The 20392-nt window shown below is 35.1% G+C and overlaps 1 protein-coding gene and 1 long non-coding RNA gene across 2 annotated transcripts; one reads left to right on the top strand and one right to left on the bottom strand.

Annotated features, from left to right (window-relative positions):
* Nucleotides 1–6894: 6894 nt before the first annotated feature.
* Nucleotides 6895–12978, top strand: LOC104235089 (mRNA cap guanine-N7 methyltransferase 2). The gene is made up of 11 exons (XM_009788769.2): nt 6895–7153; nt 7289–7367; nt 8082–8176; nt 8778–8849; nt 8937–9046; nt 9862–9984; nt 10078–10170; nt 10616–10684; nt 11575–11663; nt 11763–11860; nt 12502–12978. The coding sequence occupies exons 1-11, from the start codon at nt 7052–7054 to the stop codon at nt 12640–12642; spliced, it is 1071 nt and encodes a 356-aa protein (XP_009787071.1). The 5' UTR covers nt 6895–7051; the 3' UTR covers nt 12643–12978.
* A 5399-nt stretch (nt 12979–18377) lies between these two features.
* Nucleotides 18378–19838, bottom strand: LOC138891135 (uncharacterized). Its single transcript, XR_011407456.1, has 2 exons — nt 19269–19838; nt 18378–19195 (listed from the first exon to the last, which is right to left on the bottom strand). It is a non-coding gene; the product is annotated as an uncharacterized lncRNA (long non-coding RNA).
* Between the last annotated feature and the right edge of the window lie 554 nt (nt 19839–20392).

The raw sequence follows: 20392 nt of genomic DNA, 5'->3' as shown, positions 1-20392 counted from the left end.
AGGTGATAATTAAACCGATAGGTTGACAGTCGGGGCCTCGAGGTCGATTCCGGAGCTCGGCTGGGAGCTATCGAGGGGGGTCGAAGTGTGGCTAACAATTATAGTAAAATCAACGAAGGCTCTTTATAGCTAGAAATAAATGATGAACAACAATGCAGATAATAAATAGATGCAATAATATCAGGAGAATGTGTTAGGGAGCAAAGAGAATATTCTTGTTTATTTAGTATGGAGCAATCAATCCTTACAATGTGGTAAGGACCCCCTTTGTGTAGTAAAATGAGGGATCCTATCATAGTACATACGCATTTATTATAAAGATATAGAGATGAGACAACTAATCGACGTCATGATGCGGACTTAGACTAGCCTGACAGACTTTGTCGGCTCTAGCTGTACCCTTTGGGAAATCCCCTCTTTTCCAATATAGCCGTTGGCCTGCGTTGCCCCGAGGTCGAGCATCGACAGCCCTCGAAGGTGTACCTCGACCCCAGTATGGAGCCTTGGGAAGTATGTTCGCGGGGCATCATAATGACGAGGAAATTGGTCCCCCGATTTCACCGTGCACAAATACGACAGTAATAGTAATTATATTTTTATCTTTAATTTGTAATGAAGGATAAAATTAAACAAAACTCGATAATTGAAGAGTAAATTTAGATATTTTTATTATTTTCATCATTTTTTAAATATAAAATGCTAAGGGAATAAATCCAGAGCACGAGTGACAATCAGTATATTTAATTTGTAATATAAATATAAACTTTGATTTTTGAAAATTTTATCAAAAATTATACAATTGAAACAAACTGTTTGATGTCACTATTTTTGTAGTTAGAAATATACAAAAAAAAGGTAATTGAAAAAAATCTAATTAATAAAACTGTTATGAAACAATAAAAGAAGAAGAGTATTGCAGAGAAAAAAAGAGAGGAAATTCTTATTGAATTTTTGGGATAATTTACAATGGGGTAAGACCCCTCTATTTATAGGAAAAAAATGACTTAGCCACAAAATAAAACTCTCTACAAGATAGACATTCACTCTAAATAGAATTCTATTCATAACACTCCCCCTTGAATGTCTACTTGATAAGTAATGTGCCTCGTTAAAACCTTAACTAAAATAAAACCCAATGGGAAAAAAATTTCTAGAATAGGAAAAAGAGTACACATATCTAATAATATACCTTTTGGTTGTCTCGTTAAAAACCTTTTAAGGAAAACCCAGTGGGACAAAACCTAGTAAGAGAAAAAGAGTGCAACGCGCATTAACTCCCCCTGATGAGATCATCAATTCACATCCTTGAGTCTTCGCATCCCGATTTTGTACACTAGTTTCTTGAAGGTTGACGTTGGTAGAGATTTTGTGAACAAATCAGCCATATTATCACTTGAACGAATCTGTTGCACATTGATATCACCATTCTTTTGAAGATCATGTGTGAAAAATAACTTTGGTGGAATGTGCTTTGTTCTATCTCCTTTTATGAATCCTACCTTCAGTTGAGCTATGCATGCTGCATTATCTTCATACAAAATGTGGGTAACTTGTCACATTTCAAACCACATTTGTCTCGAATAAGATGTATTATAGACCTCAACCACACACACTCTCAACTTGCTTCATGAATAACAATTATCTCAGCATGATTAGATGAAGTAGCCACAATTGATTGCTTAGTCGATCGCCAAGATATGGCAGTGCCTCCACAGGTAAATACATAACATGTTTGAGATCGTGCCTTTTGTGGGTCAGATAAATACCCAACATCAGCATAACCAACCAGATCGGGACTGCAATTGTTACCATAAAATAAGCCCATATCGGTAGTCCCTTTTAGATACCACAATATGTGTTTGATTACATTCCAATGTCTCCTTGTAGGAGCAGAGCTATATCTTGCTAAGATATTAATTTAAAAAGTTATGTCAGGCTTTGTAGTATTAACAAGATACATTAGTGCACAAATTGCACTAAGATATGGTACTTTAGGACCAAGTAGCTCTTCATTCTCTTCTTGAGGCCGGAATGGATCCTTATTCACATCAAGTGATCGAACAACCATCAGAGTACTTAATGGATGTGCTCCATCCATGTAAAACCGTTTCAATACCTTTTCTATGTAGGAAGATTGATAAATAAAAATTCCTTTTGCCAAATGTTTAATTTGCAAACCAAGACATAATTTTGTCTTTCCGAGATCTTTCATCTCAAATTCCTTCTTTAAATAATCAATTGCCTTTTGGAGTTCTATAGGAGTTCCAATAAGATTTATGTCATCAACATATACGGCTAGTACAACAAATTCCGATGTTGTTTTCTTTATAAAAATACATGGGCAAATGACATCATTTATATAGTCTTCCTTTAATAAATACTCACTAAGACGATTATACCACATTCGTCCTGATTGCTTTAGACCATACAATGATCTTTGCAATTTGATTTGAAAACATTTTCCGGGACTTTGAATTATTTGCGTTTGGTATTTTAAATCCATCGGGAATTTTCATAGATATCTCATTATCAAGTGAACCATAAAGGTAGGCAGTAACCACATCCATTAAATGCATGTCAAGCTTTTCATGGACAACAACACTAATGAGATAGCGGAAAGTTATAGCATCCATAACGGGTGAATATGTCTCTTCATAATCGACACCAAGCCTTTGTGAAAATCCTTGTGCAACAAGGCGTGCCTTATATCTTTGTACCTCGTTTTTTTCATTTCTTTTGTGTACAAAAACCCATTTATAGCCAACAGGCTTAACACCATTAGGTGTTTGGACTACAGGCCCAAAAATTTCACATTTTGCAAGTGAGTTCAACTCTGATTGGATTGCTTCTTGCCATTTTGGCCAATCAAGTCTTTGTCGACGTTCTCCAACAGATTGAGGTTCAAGATCCTCGCTTTCTTGCATAATGCTAGATGCAACATTATATGCAAAGACATAATCCACCATTATATCCACTTGATTCAACTTTGTCTCAATATCGATTGGATTTATTGATAGTTCCTTATTTTCTTGAGCCTCGGACTTAGTGGATTCCTCATGAATCTCAGAATTTATTAAATCGTGGATTTCTTCATGAGGTTCTTTAGTAGTGTCATTTTGATCATTTGTTTTCCTTTTTCTAGGATTTCGATCTTTGGAACCTAATGGTCTGCCACGTTTTAGGTGTGCTTTTGACTCATTAGCTATGACACTAGAAGATTGTCCAATAGGGACATCAATACGGATTGGAACATTCTCTGCAGGGATATGTGATTTTATTATCCTTTTCAAATCCGTAAATGCATCTGGCATTTGATTTGCAATTCTTTGCAATTGGATAATCTTTTTCACCTCTTTTTCACAAATAGAGGCACGTGGATCAAGATGAGATAATGATAGGTTTTTCCACAAAATTTCCCGTTTGGTTTCACCAACTTCTCCCCCTAATTTTGGGAAAAGTGTCTCATCGAATCGACAGTCTGCAAATCATGCAGTAAACAAATCCCCCGTCAATGTTTCTAAGTAGCGAATGATGGAGAGCGATTCAAACCCAACATATATTCCTAACCTTCTTTGCGGACCCATTTTGGTGCTATATGGCGGTGCTACAGGCACATATACTGCGCATCCAAAAATTCTTAAAATGGGATATATTAGGTTCATGACCCAAAACTAGTTGCAACGGAGAATATTTATGATAATTTGTCGGTCTGAGACGAACTAGCATTGCTGCATGCAAAATGGCATGACCCCAAACAGAAGTGGGCAGCCTCGTTTTCATGAGTAATGGTCTTGCTATCAATTGCAGACGTTTAATTAAAGACTCTGCAAGACCATTTTGAGTGTGAACATGAGCTACAGGATATTCCACTTTTATCCCAATTGATAAGCAATAATCATTAAATGCTTGGGATGAAAACTCAGCAGCATTATCAAGTCTAATAGACTTAATTGGATTATCGGGAAATTGTGCCCGTAATCGAATTATTTGTGCCATTAATTTTGCAAACGCGAGGTTGCGAGATGACAATAGGCACACATGGGACCATCTAGAAGATGCATCTATTAAGACCATAAAATATCTCAACGACCTACTATGTGGGTGAATAGGTCCACAAATATCCCCTTGTATACGTTCCAAAAACGCAGGGGGCTCAATTCCAACCTTTGTTGGTGATGGTCTAATAATTAACTTGCCTTGATAACAAGAAGTGCAAGAAAATTCATCATTTAAAAGAATCTTTAAATTCTTTAATGGATTCCCATTTGAGTTTTCTATAATTCGTCTCATCATAATCGATCCAGGGTGTCCCAATCAATCATGCTAAAGTACAAAAGTATTGGAATCAATAACCTTTTGGTTTACAATAGAATGTGCCTCAATTGCACTAATTTTTGTCCAATACATGCCACAAGATAAAGATGAGAACTTCTCAATAACCCTCTTTTGGCCAGAGACATTCTTGGTAATGATGAGATATTCAAGATTATTCTCATCTATTGTCTCGATATGATATCCATTTTGACGGATATCTTTAAAACTCAACAAGTTCCTCTTGGACTTGGAGGAGAACATTGCATTCTCTATGATAAGTATTGTTCCCTTAGGCAGAGTTATAGTAGCTCTTCCAGAGCCTTCAATTAATTTACTACTACCAGAAATTGTAGTAACATCTGCCTTACACATATTTAAATGAGAGAAATATTTCTTTTCTTTGAATATTGTATGTATCGTACATGAATCAATTAAACAAATATTTTTACAATTGAACTTTGATCCAAGTTTGCGATGTGAGATATCCATATTTGCTTCCCAAATAATCAATGCAATTAGTGTATGCTAAAGTTATAATGTAAAGGATATTGATATAAGAAAATCGACTTTTACATTTGAACTATTATTTGTCTTATTAAGTTTCTGTAACTTATTATCCCTTAATACTCAAATTATAACTTGAGTATTAAATAAGCCACTAATTAATGTATTATGGGTTTTACCCATAAAGAAACGTATGTATGATAAATTCTTTTGAAATCACGCCCGTATATTGATAGCTCTAAAGAAAACGTATTAACCTCTGCTATACTCTCAACAATGCCAATTGGATCCATTTAGATTCATAGACTTTCTTTCATCAGCTTTTCTAAAGTAGGACACATTTGTAGACGGGTGGAACTCAGTTGATTAGAGTTCGTGCTGATAACGTGTGATAAAACAATAAAAGTAGAAGAACAATATTGCATCTTATGTGGTATACATGGCAAGTGAATGGGCCCATATTCACTTTTGATATTTCTAGCGTTTATGGGATTCAATCCCAATTTTAGTTGGTCTACTAATTAATGAGAACAAACAACCTAGGAAAATTCGTGAAGAACTTTCTAGTTCTTTAATGTTTACTCATTTGAATTATCTTTTATTTTTGCACATCATACTTAAATTGATATGACTAAATCACCTATGCCAACTGGATATCAATAAACTCCAAGTTTATTATGATATGAGTTTTATATCAATAAAGTTCTACTTTATTGTGGCATTCTTTTATTTGTGTAGTACAAACTGAAGAATAAAGCGGGTAACTTTTCACATACATATTACCCCGCTACAAGTTGTAGTAATAGAAGATATTAAACCTTTCCTTTATTTATAGTCTCAGTATGACCAACCGCTTTCGCGAATACTTTAGAAACTAAATAAATTTCTTTGAGACTTACTACAACACAATATCTTATTGATAATCAATTTTATTTCTCCAAAATAGTGGTAATTGGCTCTTCCAGAGCTCTCAATTAATTTTGTACTACCATATATTTATCAACATCCATACGGTCATATATCTCTTTCAAGGAGAAAGTTATACTATTATGGTCATGGTCAAAATTATATGCAAGATATGTTTCTTGCATTATTGTTGCCCTTTAATAATTACATTGCCAAAATATTTTGGCGTACAATAGGTACGTGACCAATGACCATTCATGCCATAATATCGGTATTATTTTCTTGTATCATCTCAAACCTCCTTCTAGAGGTGAGTGTGGTATATTCGCTACCACTAACACGTTCATATTCTTTGAAGAATGAATATATATCCATAAATCAGATGTTGTCACATTCACATCATGAATGGACCATAATCATCTATATATGCTTTATAAAATCTTATGTCAAATCAATGACAAATATTACTTTCACAAAGTGAAAGATTATTTTGAGAATCCTTATTATTCCCATTATCACAATGATGACGATTATAATTTCGTCTATTGCCACGTCCACATCCATTGATACCTTCACGGTAATAATTTTGTCTTCTTTAGACTTATCACATATTGCTATCACATTCTCTTAAGGGAATGAGAATGTAGCAAATTCAATGGGACGAGTTTCCAATTTTTTGCCCACAATCATACATGAATTTGATCATGGCAAGGCATAGAAATTTTACCACTTTGGGTGGTTATAATTTCTTTCAAACTCCATTAGAGTTACAATCAAAATTTATCGTCTTTCTTTGTATTTAAAATCAAATTGTAGAATGTCAAGAATTTGAAAGAGAAAAGTAAAATGCTTAACTTAAATCCAGAATTTAATCATGAAGGAAGTTCATGGAACAATTGACAATCATTATGCTCAATCCCAAAGCTTCTACTCAATTGGTTAGAGTCTCGTGCTGATAACGTGTTATGAAACAATAAAAGAAGAAGAGTATTACAGAGAAAAAAAGAAAGGAAATTCTTATTGAATTTTTGGGATGGTTTATAATGGGGTAAGACCCCTCTATTTATAGAGAAAAAATAACTTATGCACAAGGTAAAACTCTCTACACACGTTCGCTCTGAAATAGAATTCTATTCCTAACAAACACCACTTTTTTTTTTTTTTTTTTTAAATCTCGACATAAGACATTTTATTTGATTGTTCATGTTAATAGTGTCATTCGTGAAACAAAAGTAGTCCTAGAATTCACAATTTCACTGCCTATTTCCGAGCTAGCTACTGAATCAGAGAGTATTGAATAGGGTTTTGTGTAGGAGAGGTTTTGGAGATGACGATGGCGAGTCACAGACTCGGTGAGTCCACTCACCATCGACTACTCGACTTCGTTAAAACAGCGCTTATCAAAATCTTCGTCTCCCCTTATGCCACTGTATGAAATCTACTCTCTCTCTCGTTCATCACACTGTTTATTATGCTTGCCCAATTGTTGAATGTTACATATAATACATTTATGTAAATAAGGAAATTTCTGATTTAGTGTTTTTTACACACACATGATATGTAGGTATGTGATATGTATTGTGGAAAAGTAGCTGATGTGGAGAAGTGGGATGAAGCTCGAATTGGTCACTACATCGGTATTGGTATGATCAGTATTACTCACTCTGTTTTGAATTATTTTCTTCTTTTCTGAGATACACAACACACACACGCATAGTATATATATTTGCAAACAAACACACACAAACCAGCAGCCCTAAGATACTATTAGCATAGTGTGAAACTGTCTTGCTTTGGGTCATGCCCTATGCTTTTTGGTAAAAGGCCTCACACGATTACGAGTATTCCTACATCTTATATGTAGCTTCGTCTTCTTTTCACTACCAATGCTAGTTACCAATGTTGGACTTTTGTTTATACATCACATATATACCCATACATAATATATTTGTTTTATTTATTTTATTAGACACTCTTCCTTTTTCTTTCTTCCTAAACGATTGACATACTTAAACATTTAGAGACTTTAATTTTAACATTTCCACTTTATCCTTAGTAAAATACTACACTAATAGCGTAAGAACAAGATTCTAAGCCTATGTTTGGTATATATTTAGCTTATATGTCAAAGGTTATGTTGCTTGGACTCTCCGAAAATGTCTCCGGTGCGTGTCGGATCCTTCAAAAGTAGTGTATTATTTGAGGATCCGACACGGGTGCGACAACATTTTGGAGAGTCCGCGCAACATAGTACTCAAAGGTCCCCTGTCAAACACCTTCATATAAACTGAAGCAGAAAGAGTAATACATTAACACACAACGTTCATATATAAAAATTTGAGCTTTGTGTTGAATAGATGTGGCAACGTCGGGGGTGAACGAAGTGAAGGAAGCGTGGGAAAGTCAGCGGAAGGCGTACACATCTGAGTTCATTGAACTTGACCCTTGTATTGTGAGTCCAACAATTGTTTCTTTTTTTTTTTTTTTTTTTGGTATAATTTACTTGGTGTATGCTTATTTAATTTATGAATCCGGGATTGTGTTGGTTTTCTTTATTAGGTTCTGTTTGGAATGTGGGTTACTGTTTTGTAATTTACTTGCTTGATCAATTTCTGTCGTCTGTTTGAATGACCAAGACTGTTGATGTGATATCTAGCTCCAAGGTTGAAATAAATTTTATCTGAAAAGATTGAATCTTCCTGCCTTCCTGCTTTACTTTTATAGTTTGTATTTCAAGTAGTCAATGTGCAAGTACCTTTTTAGTCTCTTGCCCTTCCTTCTGTTTCGCTAGGCATTTTTTTTAGTGCCTTAGTTCTTCTTTTCTCCTTCTCCTTATTTGTGTGATTGGTTGCTGTTCAGCAACACAAAGCAAATTGTTGTTTAGTTAAATGTTTTATCCAATTAATATTGCTTTTATTGTGGGGGTGTCATTTCCCTCTCTTGTCCGAGATGGTTACTGAGTTCTCAGCCATTTTGTTGTATGTTTCTTTATGTTAAATTGCATGACTGGTGTAGTTGACATTTAATTGCATGCCAGTACATTTGTTATGCAGGAAGATATAGACTCCTATTGGCAGGACAAGGAAAAGCAAGCCGATATTGTTTTCTGCATGCACAATTTACAGGTTACCTGCTCTTGTACTTGTGTCTTTTTTATGTACACTTCTATCACCTATTAGTATCATTAAATTTAATCTGATATTTACTTGCAGGTGTGCTTTGATAGTGAAGAGAAAGCAAGGAGGCTATTGCATAATGTATCATCTTTGCTTAAACCTGGGGGTTACTTTCTTGGTATTACTCCTGACTCATCTACTATATGGTATGAAACTAAAACCGCATGGTTGACTTACATTGTTGTAGTCTTTTTTCTTTTCATCTTGCTGAAGTGGGGTGTCTTTTTAATGCTTAAAATAGCTTATTTTATTTTGGCTCAAGTTTCCGCTTAGTCTTGTTTGGTTGTTTGCACCCATGTGACCTTGTGGTTGTTGTAAGGGAAAATACCAGAAGAATGTTGAAACATACCATAGTAGGAGCCCATAGGACTTCCAAATTTAACTGTCTCAGCTGTAAATTAGGGTTGTTGTACTCTCATATTTCTTGAAGAGATGAATGGAGAATAACAGAATGTCTAGTTGTATGCACATTTTAGTAAGTCACTAAGTCATGATTCTTCATAGTGAAAATTCACATTATTCAACAAACTGAGAAAGGAAAAAGTTTTCTTCTGTATTTACCTTGATTTTTTATATTCACATTATTTAGATCTACTGGATGAAGTATGTCATATAAGTTAGAGGCGGACATAAGAATCTATAGGTGTTTATTTGTTGTGCTTTCTTTTATCTATTTTCTAGTCTTTTTTTTTTTCTCTTGGGGGGGGGGGGAGTTTAAAGAAAATTAGGGCTCTATAAATAAAAGACCATTCCAGGCGGTCGAAAGTTTTTTCCCCTCTTATATGACATCGATATGCATTTATTTTCAGTAATATAAGGATACAACATATGTAGCTTGGGGACTTTTCTTGTGTTCAAGGCCTTGTTGGGACTTAATTGATGCTGGTTCCCTATTTATGCTATTTTTCTGTTTAGTCTTGTTTGGTTGTTTGCACTTCATTTGACCATCTGGTTGTTGTAGGGCAAAATACCAGAAGAATGTTGAAGCATACCATAATAGGAGCGGGGCGATGAAACCAAACATTGTACCTAATTGCATTAGATCAGAAAATTACATGATTTCTTTTGAGGTTGAGGAAGAGAAGTATGTAAGCCACTTAGTGTTCAGTTTTGTTTCATCCTACTTTGTATCGCTTTTGAGGCGATTGATTATGCCCCCTTGTGAATTGGATTTCAGGTTTCCTTTCTTTGGCAAGAAGTACCAATTGAAGTTTGCAAGTGACATCTCTGCTGAAACCTATTGCTTGGTTCATTTCCCTAGCCTGCTTAGGTTCATGTCTTTCAACATCCTCTTTTAAATTTCGACTTTGTTTTGCTGTTTCCTTTTACCTTCGCCCCGCCCCTTATCTCTATCTATAGCTCTCTTAGGACCCTGTGTCCAATCCCCGCCTCTTCCCATGATCCACAATCAAACTTATGTGATCAAATGTTCATCCATAAAATCATTCTTTTTCTGGACATGGGAATAACCAAACCTGTTCTCTCTCTTTCTCCTCTCTTGATATGAATCTGGGTATTCTATTCCAAAGTTTTACGAACATCATAGGCTATCTGTCTGTTTCTTTGATTTGTTTGGTTCAATTTTTTGAGCTTCAGATGCCAACATTTTTATCTTGCACTTCCAAGATGAGAAGAAATAGTTTAGCTTTTCTCATTTTCTTATCCTTCCAATGTAGATAAATCCTGTAATTAACTTGTGAAGTCATATTTCTCAGGTTGGCCAGAGAGGCTGGTCTTGAGTACACGGAAATTCAGAACTTGACAGATTTTTATGATGATAACAGGTAATAAATCGTAATCTACAACTTCACCATCATGCCTCTTTCATTCACTTGTTCAACATCTTAATCTATCATGAAATTTACCGAAATGTTTAGCACATAATTGATGAAGCACGTAATCCGTTACCTTTTTAGTAAACTGATGAACTTAATATGTACCAGTTAACGAGCACTTCTGTATTCTAAGTCTTTTAAAGCTAAACTTTTAAATCTTATAATTTTTAGGTAGGGAAAGTATGTACTCCATAGCAACACTCATTATGTCAAAAAGTAGTTTATACATGCCTTGAGTACTCACGGAGCACTCAGGTGGATCTAATACAACTTGTGTACATCAGAGCAACTCTCTTCATGTTATGAAATGCTTTGTACTTGTCTCACCAAGTGTACATAGTATTTCCTAGTAAATGCGAAAGAAAATGGTTAGCCATCACTTCAACCTTTTTCCATCGTTTTACAAATATAATGGGTCGTTGATTGCATGGTAGTTTTCTCTTTCTCATTGTAACTTTTTTCCCTACCTTGGTCTTTTTGATTTTCTCTTAAATTTCGTTCTTCCTTGTAGAAGGTTTATGTGAGGGTGGTTATCTGGATGGGAATAACTGAGCAAACAGTGGATAAACCTCTGTGCAACCTGGTATTAGTGCTTGAATTAAGTTTTAGCATGACACGGTTTTATTTGTTTCAGAGGGAATAACTGATTATGTGATAAAGATGCATCTATTTAGCCTTTTCAATCTCGTTTTCTTAGATTATTAAAAGTGTCTGTTTATTTAGACCATTGTTTCAAGCGTCTTTAGGCTCCATAGATAAAGTTCTTGTCTTGCAAATATGATCTGATAAATTACTTTATCAGAAGAGCTGATTCTTCCTTCATTTTACTTCGTTCATAGAGCACAAGTTCTTGGGATGCTACAAGATGCAGGTCATAACATTATTGATCCCAGGGGAAGACTTCTTCCCAGATCATATGATGTTTTAGGTAATCAGTCTGTTCACTGCATTGACCATTTACTAAAAACTGGTCATATTCCTACATTTTTCACTCATATACCATCCTTGTGGTGTTTTTCTTATGCAGGTCTGTTCACCACATTCATATTTCAAAAGCCTGATCCAGATATTGCACCTCCACTTACGACTCCCTTTTTGCCTGTTGGAAGCCACAATCCTGATGAGGTAAGTTACCTTTAACTTCAGGATAAACAACAACTAATTCTCAGTCCCAAACAAGTTGGGGTGAGCTATATGAATACTCATTTCTCCATTTAAGCTCAACTCATGTCATCATCATATCAAATAAAATAGAAGTGAAAAATAAGTCTTAACTATAAACATATAGATACTAGTAATAACAATAATAATACTAGAAGTTCTCTAACAAGTCTAAAGCCTATTCCCAATTAGTAGATATCACCTGTATGGATCTCAGTCTTCCATTGTATCCTATCTTTTGCCAAGTCTGCATTGATTCCAAGGATTTGTAGGTTTTTCTAGAGTCTACAATCTACATTAACTTCAGGATAGGACTAAAATTTCTGTCCACCTTTAAAGCCTTTGTTCAACTTCATAAGATCTTTAAACTGTGTTTAAAAAACATAATCATTCATGGAAATTCCACTTAATTTGTTTTTGGAAGTGAACGATTTGGGTTATTGTTCGACTTAGCAGCATCTCGGTTATATATTGCCATTGTTGCAATGTTATTCCTAGTGGTTTATTGGCAGAGAACATCTCTGTCTTTTGCTATTTAATATTGCCATTGTTGCAATGTTATTCCTAGTGGTCTAGTGGTTAACTAAAATCTCCTCATGTTTCAGATGGATTGGCAAGTCATTGGGTGGAATGAAGAGGAGAAGAGTGGACTGACTGATCCATCTATAGGGTTGGGCAAGATAACTGAACAAAAAGGGATTTTAGGTCCTGGTCCGCCCGAATTACGATTCCCTGAAGCTATTTGATGTGATTGGTGTAGACATTGGATAGCAGTTGGAAGGACCGTGTCGGTTTCAGTCATTTCATCTCGTTCATTTTGTTCGACCAGGGATAGAAATTTTGGTTTGTTGATTGGCAAGATGTTAACGTGAGTATTATTTTGTTGTACCATGGATAGACATTTTGGTTAGTGATTGGCCTGATGTATATAGATCCCTTTCGGGAACTAGATAGTTTCGATGTAATTAACAATTGAAGATTCATCTTCACTGGCTTCACAAATATGTAGAAATGACACCAGGTAGCCACTCTAAAGGGCTACTATTTAGGAATTAGCCAATGCATCTTGATTTTCAGTTAAATTTTTCGGAACTATCCTGAATTTAAGATTTTTAGTCTAAAATTTCTGGACAAAATAAGTACTTGCTAATTCTTAAATGGCAGCCCTAAGAATGGTTGTTGGTGCACTTCGCTGACAACAATTGATCTGCCCCTACTTTGTATGTGGACTAATATGATACGGGCCTTAAATACATAGATGTTATGCAGTCGTATTAGCAGATGATAAGTGATTTCGAGGTTGCAGTTGTTGACTGAAAATATTTCTCAAATTTGTTGATAATTTGAACATTTGAATTGGCACTAAGTTCTGGATCAGTAAACACACACACACACACACACAAAATTGTTTGAGTTCTGTTTGCCCGAATGCTGAAAAAATGCAGATTTTTCACCACTTTATTCGTTGTGAATGTTGATTTTCCCGTTTGGGTTTTTCTTCCTTTTCCGGCATAACCATATTGAAGAAATGTAATGCATAGCTCATATTTTGTTGACAAGTTAATTGATTTTTTCATTTCTCAAAAACTTTGATTCTCATAAATGGAGTCTCTTCTCATTTATTTTGTGACAAATGTGTAAAAGATAACTATAACAGGTTTACCAAATAGCACTGCGATTGACGTAAAAAGAGAAAACTATTGACAAAATGATATACGCCCGGCGGACTCGAAGCCACAATCTCCTGATTAGAAGTCAGGCGCCTTATCCATTAGGCCGCGAGCGCTTCACGTGTCCCAGAACTGGACTTAAAGTTCTGTCGAATTTATGTATTGAGTCCGTTCCGAATTCAAGAAAAAATGATTTTTTTTAAACTTATGGCCATAATATTTGTGTGAGTATAAGATTTTGAAATTAATGACTTTAAATATACAATAATATTTGTGTGATTATACAAGTTTCTCAATAAGGATAACATGAGAAGTGTATAGATAGTTGATTGTAATTTTAAAAGTGCATCACTCTTTTTTGGAACGGCGTAAGAAAGAAAATGTGTCACATACAAAAAGATCTAATATAGTTTTTAGAGAGTTCTGACACCTCTCAACTTATAGTAGGACTAGTTTGTCTATATCATTTTCGGAAACAAAAATGATGTCTATATCTATACCTTAGTATCGTACAAAAGATTTCACATATTTGGACAATGGAGACAATTTTCTTTTCCTATAACGCTATGCATGTTTACATTTTTCAAGTCATTATTTCTTAATCATTTAAAAGTTCTTCGAGGAATTTATTCAATTACAAGATTAAGCATGACATTTTTCTTAAACAGGGATTTAGCATATGGCATATAACATGCAAACTAAGAATTCGTAAAGTACAACCAGAATTTCAAGGTTATTTATAAGGTTCATCTTGTTAGTAAACTGTATTTGTAAAATAATTCTGAAAAATATAAATAAACATAAACAGAAATGAAAAACAGAAATAGAATTCTAATCCGAGCCCACTGAGTTCACAGTGTTTCCTTAAGGAATTTAATCCCCTCCTAGTACCCAAGGTTGTGGATTATTTCCTTCCAGGATAGAACGAATTACACACTGGTGTAGTGATACTTTAAACCCTAGTGTTTCAGCGAACACAAAGTTCGGTAGCAAATCACACTTACTGTTGCTTTGTTTGATGTTAAAAGTATGCAGAAGAAGGAGGAGAATCGTATGGAAATTCTGAGCAAAATAGTCTTGTATTTATAGCCAAAGTTGGGCTGAAATCTAAAGAGGTGCAACTCTTTAGAATGACTATTTATGCAAAACGACCACAACATAAATGTCATAACATAAATGGCTATTTACTCAACAATAAAGAGGGAAATAAAGAAGGAAAATTGAAGAGGGTAGTTTAATTTTCAGATACACAACTGAAAAACAGATTGGATTTAATATTAATATTTATTTTAATATTAATATTCTGTTATTAAAACAAATATTTAATAATATTTCTATTAATATTTGCTAGTAACAAATAAATTTGGTCCAAAAAATTAATCAATCAATCGATCATTTGACCAAATCCAAATCCGAAGCCGAGCCGAGCGACGACGACGACGACGCGAGGCTTGCATTCTTCTCAACTCGTTAAGAGCTAGAAGAAGAGCAATTTCTTATATACCCATAAAAAACCTTCTTCTCTTCCAATATGGGACAATGTCTCTTTGCCAAGAGGGGAAACTTAAAATTTCACTCAAAAATTTCATTTCCCTCCATTTCTCATTCACCCTATTTTAAGCATATCATATACTTAAAATCCCAACCCCCCACATGAATGGGGAATGGCTATATCACGAAAACATGCATGAAAAACTGTGTGATTCGCAAGCAAGGATTAATTGCATCTGGCTAAGTAGGTTTATCTTTGAACTTTCCGTAGTGAACTTATGTCGGATATACTCGGTCAATCGGTAGATTTGATATTTTTGAACCGTCGAACTTTGGTGTATACCTAGACAATCATAAGTCACACAAACAACCCTTAACCGTCTTTGGTTCTCATTGTTGTGTTCGTTTCAGCCATGAACACCGCCTGATTTCATATGTGCGTGGAGAACTGGCCTTACAAGGTTCTCCTTGAAGCGGCTAACACTTCACACTTACATAGGTGATTCTTAAACGTGTCATCCCGTAGATACACTATTTGATATACCCCATATCAAATTTAGAAATCATTAAAAAGCCTTAATGTTTTATCCTTGGTACTGAACATTGTCTCATCACGAAAATGGACCAAAAGTTTAGTTGACAATGTTGAATCGTCATTAATGACTTTGTTTGATCTCCTTGAACCTCTAGATATTGGGATCTCTAGTCTTCATGGTAGAGTTACCGCCACTATGACTTGTTCTCGGCCACAGTCTCATTCTCTTTGATGATTTCTCAACTACCTCTCTAGTTAGGCCTTTTGTAAGTGGATCCGACACATTATCACTTGACTTTACATAATCAATCGTGATAATTCCTCTAGAGAGTAATTGCCTAACGGTTTTATGTCTTCGTCGTACATAACGAGATTTACCTTTATACATAATGCTCCCAGCCCTTCCAATTGTCGTTTGACTATCGCAATGTATGCATATTGGTGCCAACAGTTTGAGCTAAAATGGAATATCTTCCAAGAAATTCCGGAGCTATCCAGCTTCTTCACCGGCTTTATCTAAGGCTATGAATTCAGCCTCCATTGTAGAGCGGGCAATACAAGTTTGTTTGGACGACTTCCAAGATACCGCTCCTCCACCAATAGTGAATACATATCCACTTGTGGACTTGGAATCAATTGATTCGGTGATCCAATTTGTATCACAGTATCCCTCAATGACCGCAGGATATTTACTGTAGTGCAAAACAAAGTCCTGGGTATGTACTAAATACCCCAAAACTCGTTTCATGGCCATCCAATGAGATTGACTTGGATTGCTCGTATATTGACTCAATTTACTTATAGCACAAGCTTTATCTGGCCGTGTACAATTCATGATGCACATTAAGCAACCCAACACACGAGCATAATCCAATTGTGATATGCTTTGGCCTTTGTTCTATGTTAATGCAAGATTCACGTCAATTGGAATCTTTGCAACTTTAAAGACCAAGTGCTTGAATTTTTCAAGTACTGTCTTAATATAATGAGATTGTGACAATGCCAGACCTTGAGAAGTCTTATGGATTTTAATTCCCAGAATTAAATCAGCAACTCCCAAGTCTTTCATATCAAACTTGCCAGTTAGCATGCGCTTAGTCACATTTATATTGGCAATGTCATTACTCATTATCAGCATATCATCCACATATAAACAAACAATGACTATGTGATTTGGAACATTTTTAATGTACACACATTTATCACATTCATTTATTTTAAAATCATTTGACAATATTGTTTGGTCAAATTTCGCATGCCATTATTTGGGTGCTTGTTTTAGTCCGTAAAGGGACTTAACAAATCTACATACCTTCTGTTCTTTACCCGGAACCACAAACCCTTCAGGTTGTTCCATGTAAATTTCTTCCTCCAACTCTCCATTTAAGAAGGCTGTCTTAACATCCATTTGATGAATTTCAAGACCATAAACTGCAGCTAACGCTACTAACGTTCGTATGGACGTAATTCTTGTAACTAGAGAGTATGTATCGAAATAGTCAAGACCTTCTCGTTGTCTATACCCTTTGACCACAAGTCTTGCCTTAAATTTGTCAATATTGCCATCATCTTTCATTTTCCTCTTAAAGATCCATTTAGAACCCAACAGTTTATTTCTAGGAGAAAGATCAACCAATTCCTATGTATGGTTGTTCAGTATGGATTCTATTTTACTATTGACTACCTCTTTCCAAAACAATGATTTCGAAGAAGACATAGCTTCTTTAAATGTTTGAGGCTCATTTTCCAATAAGAAAGTCACAAAATCTGGTCCAAATGAAGTAGACGTTCTTTGACGTTTACTACGTCTTGGATCCTCCTGGTTAAGTGTGTTTTCTTTTGTTTCTTCCCGAGGTCGTTTAGATCCTTCACCAATCAACTCACATTCCTTTTTATACGAATATATATTTTCAAAGAACTCAACATTATCTGATTCTATAACCGTATTATTATGAATGTCGGGATTTTCTGATTTATGAACTAGAAATCAATATGCTTTACTATTAGTCGTATATTCAATGAAAACACAATCAACGGTTTTCGGTCCTATTTTTACCCTTTTGGGTTTAGGAACTTGCATTTTTGCCAAACACCCCCCTCACTTTAAAATAATTCAAGTTGGGCTTCATTCCTTTACATTTTTCATATGGAATAGATTGTGTTTTGCTATGGGGTACTCGATTTAGTATTTGGCTAGCCGTAAGAACGGTTTCCCCTCACAAGTTCTGTGGCAAATCAGAACTTATCAATAATGCGTTCATCATCTCCTTTAATGAATGATTCTTTCTTTCTGCAATCTCATTGGATTGGGGCGTGTAAGGAGCCATTGTTTGATGAATAATTCTATATTCTAAACATATTTGTTCAAAAGGAGATTCATATTCACCACCCCTATCACTTCTTATCATTTTGATTTTCTTGTTAAGTTGTGTTTCAACTTCATTTTTGTATCGCTTGAATGTGTCTATTGCTTCATCTTTACTATTAAGTATAAACATAGCAATATCGAGTATTATCGTCAATAAAAGTTATGAAATACTTATTTCCACCGTGAAATGGTATTGACTTCATATCACAAATATCTGTGTGAATTAAGTCTAAAGGATCTGAATTCCTTTCAACTGACTTATAAGGATGTTTAACATACTTAGATTCCACACATATTTGACATTTTGATTTGTCGCATTCAAATTTAGGCAATACTTCCAAATTAATAATTTTCTGCAAGGTTTTATAATTAACATGACCCAAACGTATATGTCATAATTCATTTGGCTCAAGTAAGTAAGATGAAGCTGAAATTTTATTATTATTTTCAACAACCATTACATTCAGCTTGAAAAGGCCCTCAATGAGGTAACCTTTTCCTACAAACATTTCGTTCTTACTTATTACAAACTTATCGGAAACAAAAACACATTTAAAATCATTCTTAACAAGAAGTCCAGCAGAGACTAAATTCTTCCTAATCTCGGGGAACATGAAGGACGTTGTTCAAAGTCACCACTTTGTCGGAAGTCATTTTGAGAAATATCTTCCCACATCCTTCAATCTTGGCCTTTGCAGCATTTCTCATAGAAAACGTCTCATCGGGGCAACAGGAGCATAAGTAGCAAAAGCTTCTCTAACAGCACAAACATGGCGAGTGGCTCCAGAATCAATCCACCATTCTTTAGGATTGCCCACCAAGTTGCATTCAGAAAGCATGACACATAAGTCATCAACATCATCATGCTTTTCAACCATGTTTGCTTGACCCTTCTTCTTGTCTTTTTTGGAGCATGACACTCCGTAGATTTGTGTTCGGCTTTTTCACAGTTGTAGCAATTTCCATTGAACTGCTTCTTGCTTGGGTTGTATTTTGGTCCAGAAGCCTTCTTCCTCTTTTTGTTCTCTTTAACAATATTTGCTCCCATTATTGTTGAGTTTCCACAGCCTCTCTTTTCAGCAGCTTTGTTGTCCTATTCGATTCTCAACCGAACAATGAGATCTTCAAGGGACATTTCCTTGTGTTTGTGTTTCAAGTAGTTTTTGAAGTCCTTCCACAAAGGAGGCAACTTCTCAATCATCGATGCTACTTGGAATGCTTCATTGATGACAAGACTTTCAATGAAATTTCTGTTAGTAAAAATACTAAGATTACTACTTTCAACATCAGTATTAATTTGATTTATACCTTCAGCAAGGAGATCGTGAATAATCACTTGCAATTCCTAAACTTGGGTAATAACAAACTTGCTATCTACCATTTTGTAGTCCAAAAACTTTGCAACAACGAACTTCTTCAACCCGACATCTTCGGTTTTGTATTTCTTTTCAAGCGCAGTCCACATTTCTTTTGACGTTTCCACGCCACTGTAAACGTTATACAAAGCATCCTCCAGCCCGCTTAGAATATAATTCTTGCACAAAAAATCTGAATGCTTCCACGCCTCAATCACGAGAAAGCATTCAGTTTCTGGAGTTTCATCGAAGAACACAGGAACATCTTCCTTGATGCTTCTGGAGACTTAGAGTAGTCAAATAGAAGAACATCTTTTGCTGCCAGCGCTTGAAATCAATCCCGGAAAATTTTTCAGGTTTGTCCGCTAGTGCCAATGCTGCCGGTGTTGTTCGGCTCGTTGAGGCATTGATAGTCACCATTAGAACAGCTTGGTTCACATTATCATTAGTCATTTCTGTAAAAGAATGACACAAGCGTTAAAATCACGTAGATTTTAATCTCCAATAGAGTACAAAACCACAAAGGTTTTACTCTCCAGAAACAAAGAGTACAAATACAGAAAATATATTAAATTCCTTAGTAAACTGTATTTGTAAAATAATTCTGGAAAATATAAATGAACATAAACAGAAATAAAAAACAGAAACAGAATTTTAATCCAAGCCCACTGAATTCACAGTGTTTCCTTAAGGAATTTAATCCCCTTCTAGTACCCAAGATTGTGGATTATTTCCTTCGAGGATAGAACGAATTACACACTGGTGTAGTGGTACTTCAAACCCCAGTGTTTCAGCAAACACAAAGTTCGGTAGCAAATCACACTTACTGTTGCTTTGTTTGATGTTAAAAGTATACAGAAGAAGGAGAAACTCATAAAATCGTATGAAAATTCTGAGCAGAATAGTCTTGTATTTATAGCCAAAGGTGGGCTGAAATCTGAAGAGGTGCAACTCTTCAGAATGGCTGTTTATGCAAAACGGCCACAACATAAATGGCTATTTACTCAACAATAAACAGGGAAAATTGAAGAGGGTAATTTAATTTTCAATTACACAACTGAAAAACAGATTGGATTT

Source organism: Nicotiana sylvestris, chromosome 5 (assembly GCF_000393655.2).
Source record: "Nicotiana sylvestris chromosome 5, ASM39365v2, whole genome shotgun sequence".
Classification (NCBI taxonomy): Eukaryota; Viridiplantae; Streptophyta; class Magnoliopsida; order Solanales; family Solanaceae; genus Nicotiana; species Nicotiana sylvestris.
This window is presented reverse-complemented; position numbering and strand designations above follow the sequence as displayed.

What these genes read in the sequence shown, in the direction of transcription:
- LOC104235089 (XM_009788769.2), top strand. Translation starts at nt 7,052, where the DNA reads ATGACGATGGCGAGTCACAGACTCGGTGAGTCCACTCACCATCGACTA. An exon ending in TCTGCATGCACAATTTACAG is followed by an intron (nt 8,850 to 8,936) that starts GTTACCTGCTCT and finishes ATTTACTTGCAG; the next exon opens with GTGTGCTTTGATAGTGAAGA. An exon ending in TTTGAGGTTGAGGAAGAGAA is followed by an intron (nt 9,985 to 10,077) that starts GTATGTAAGCCA and finishes ATTGGATTTCAG; the next exon opens with GTTTCCTTTCTTTGGCAAGA.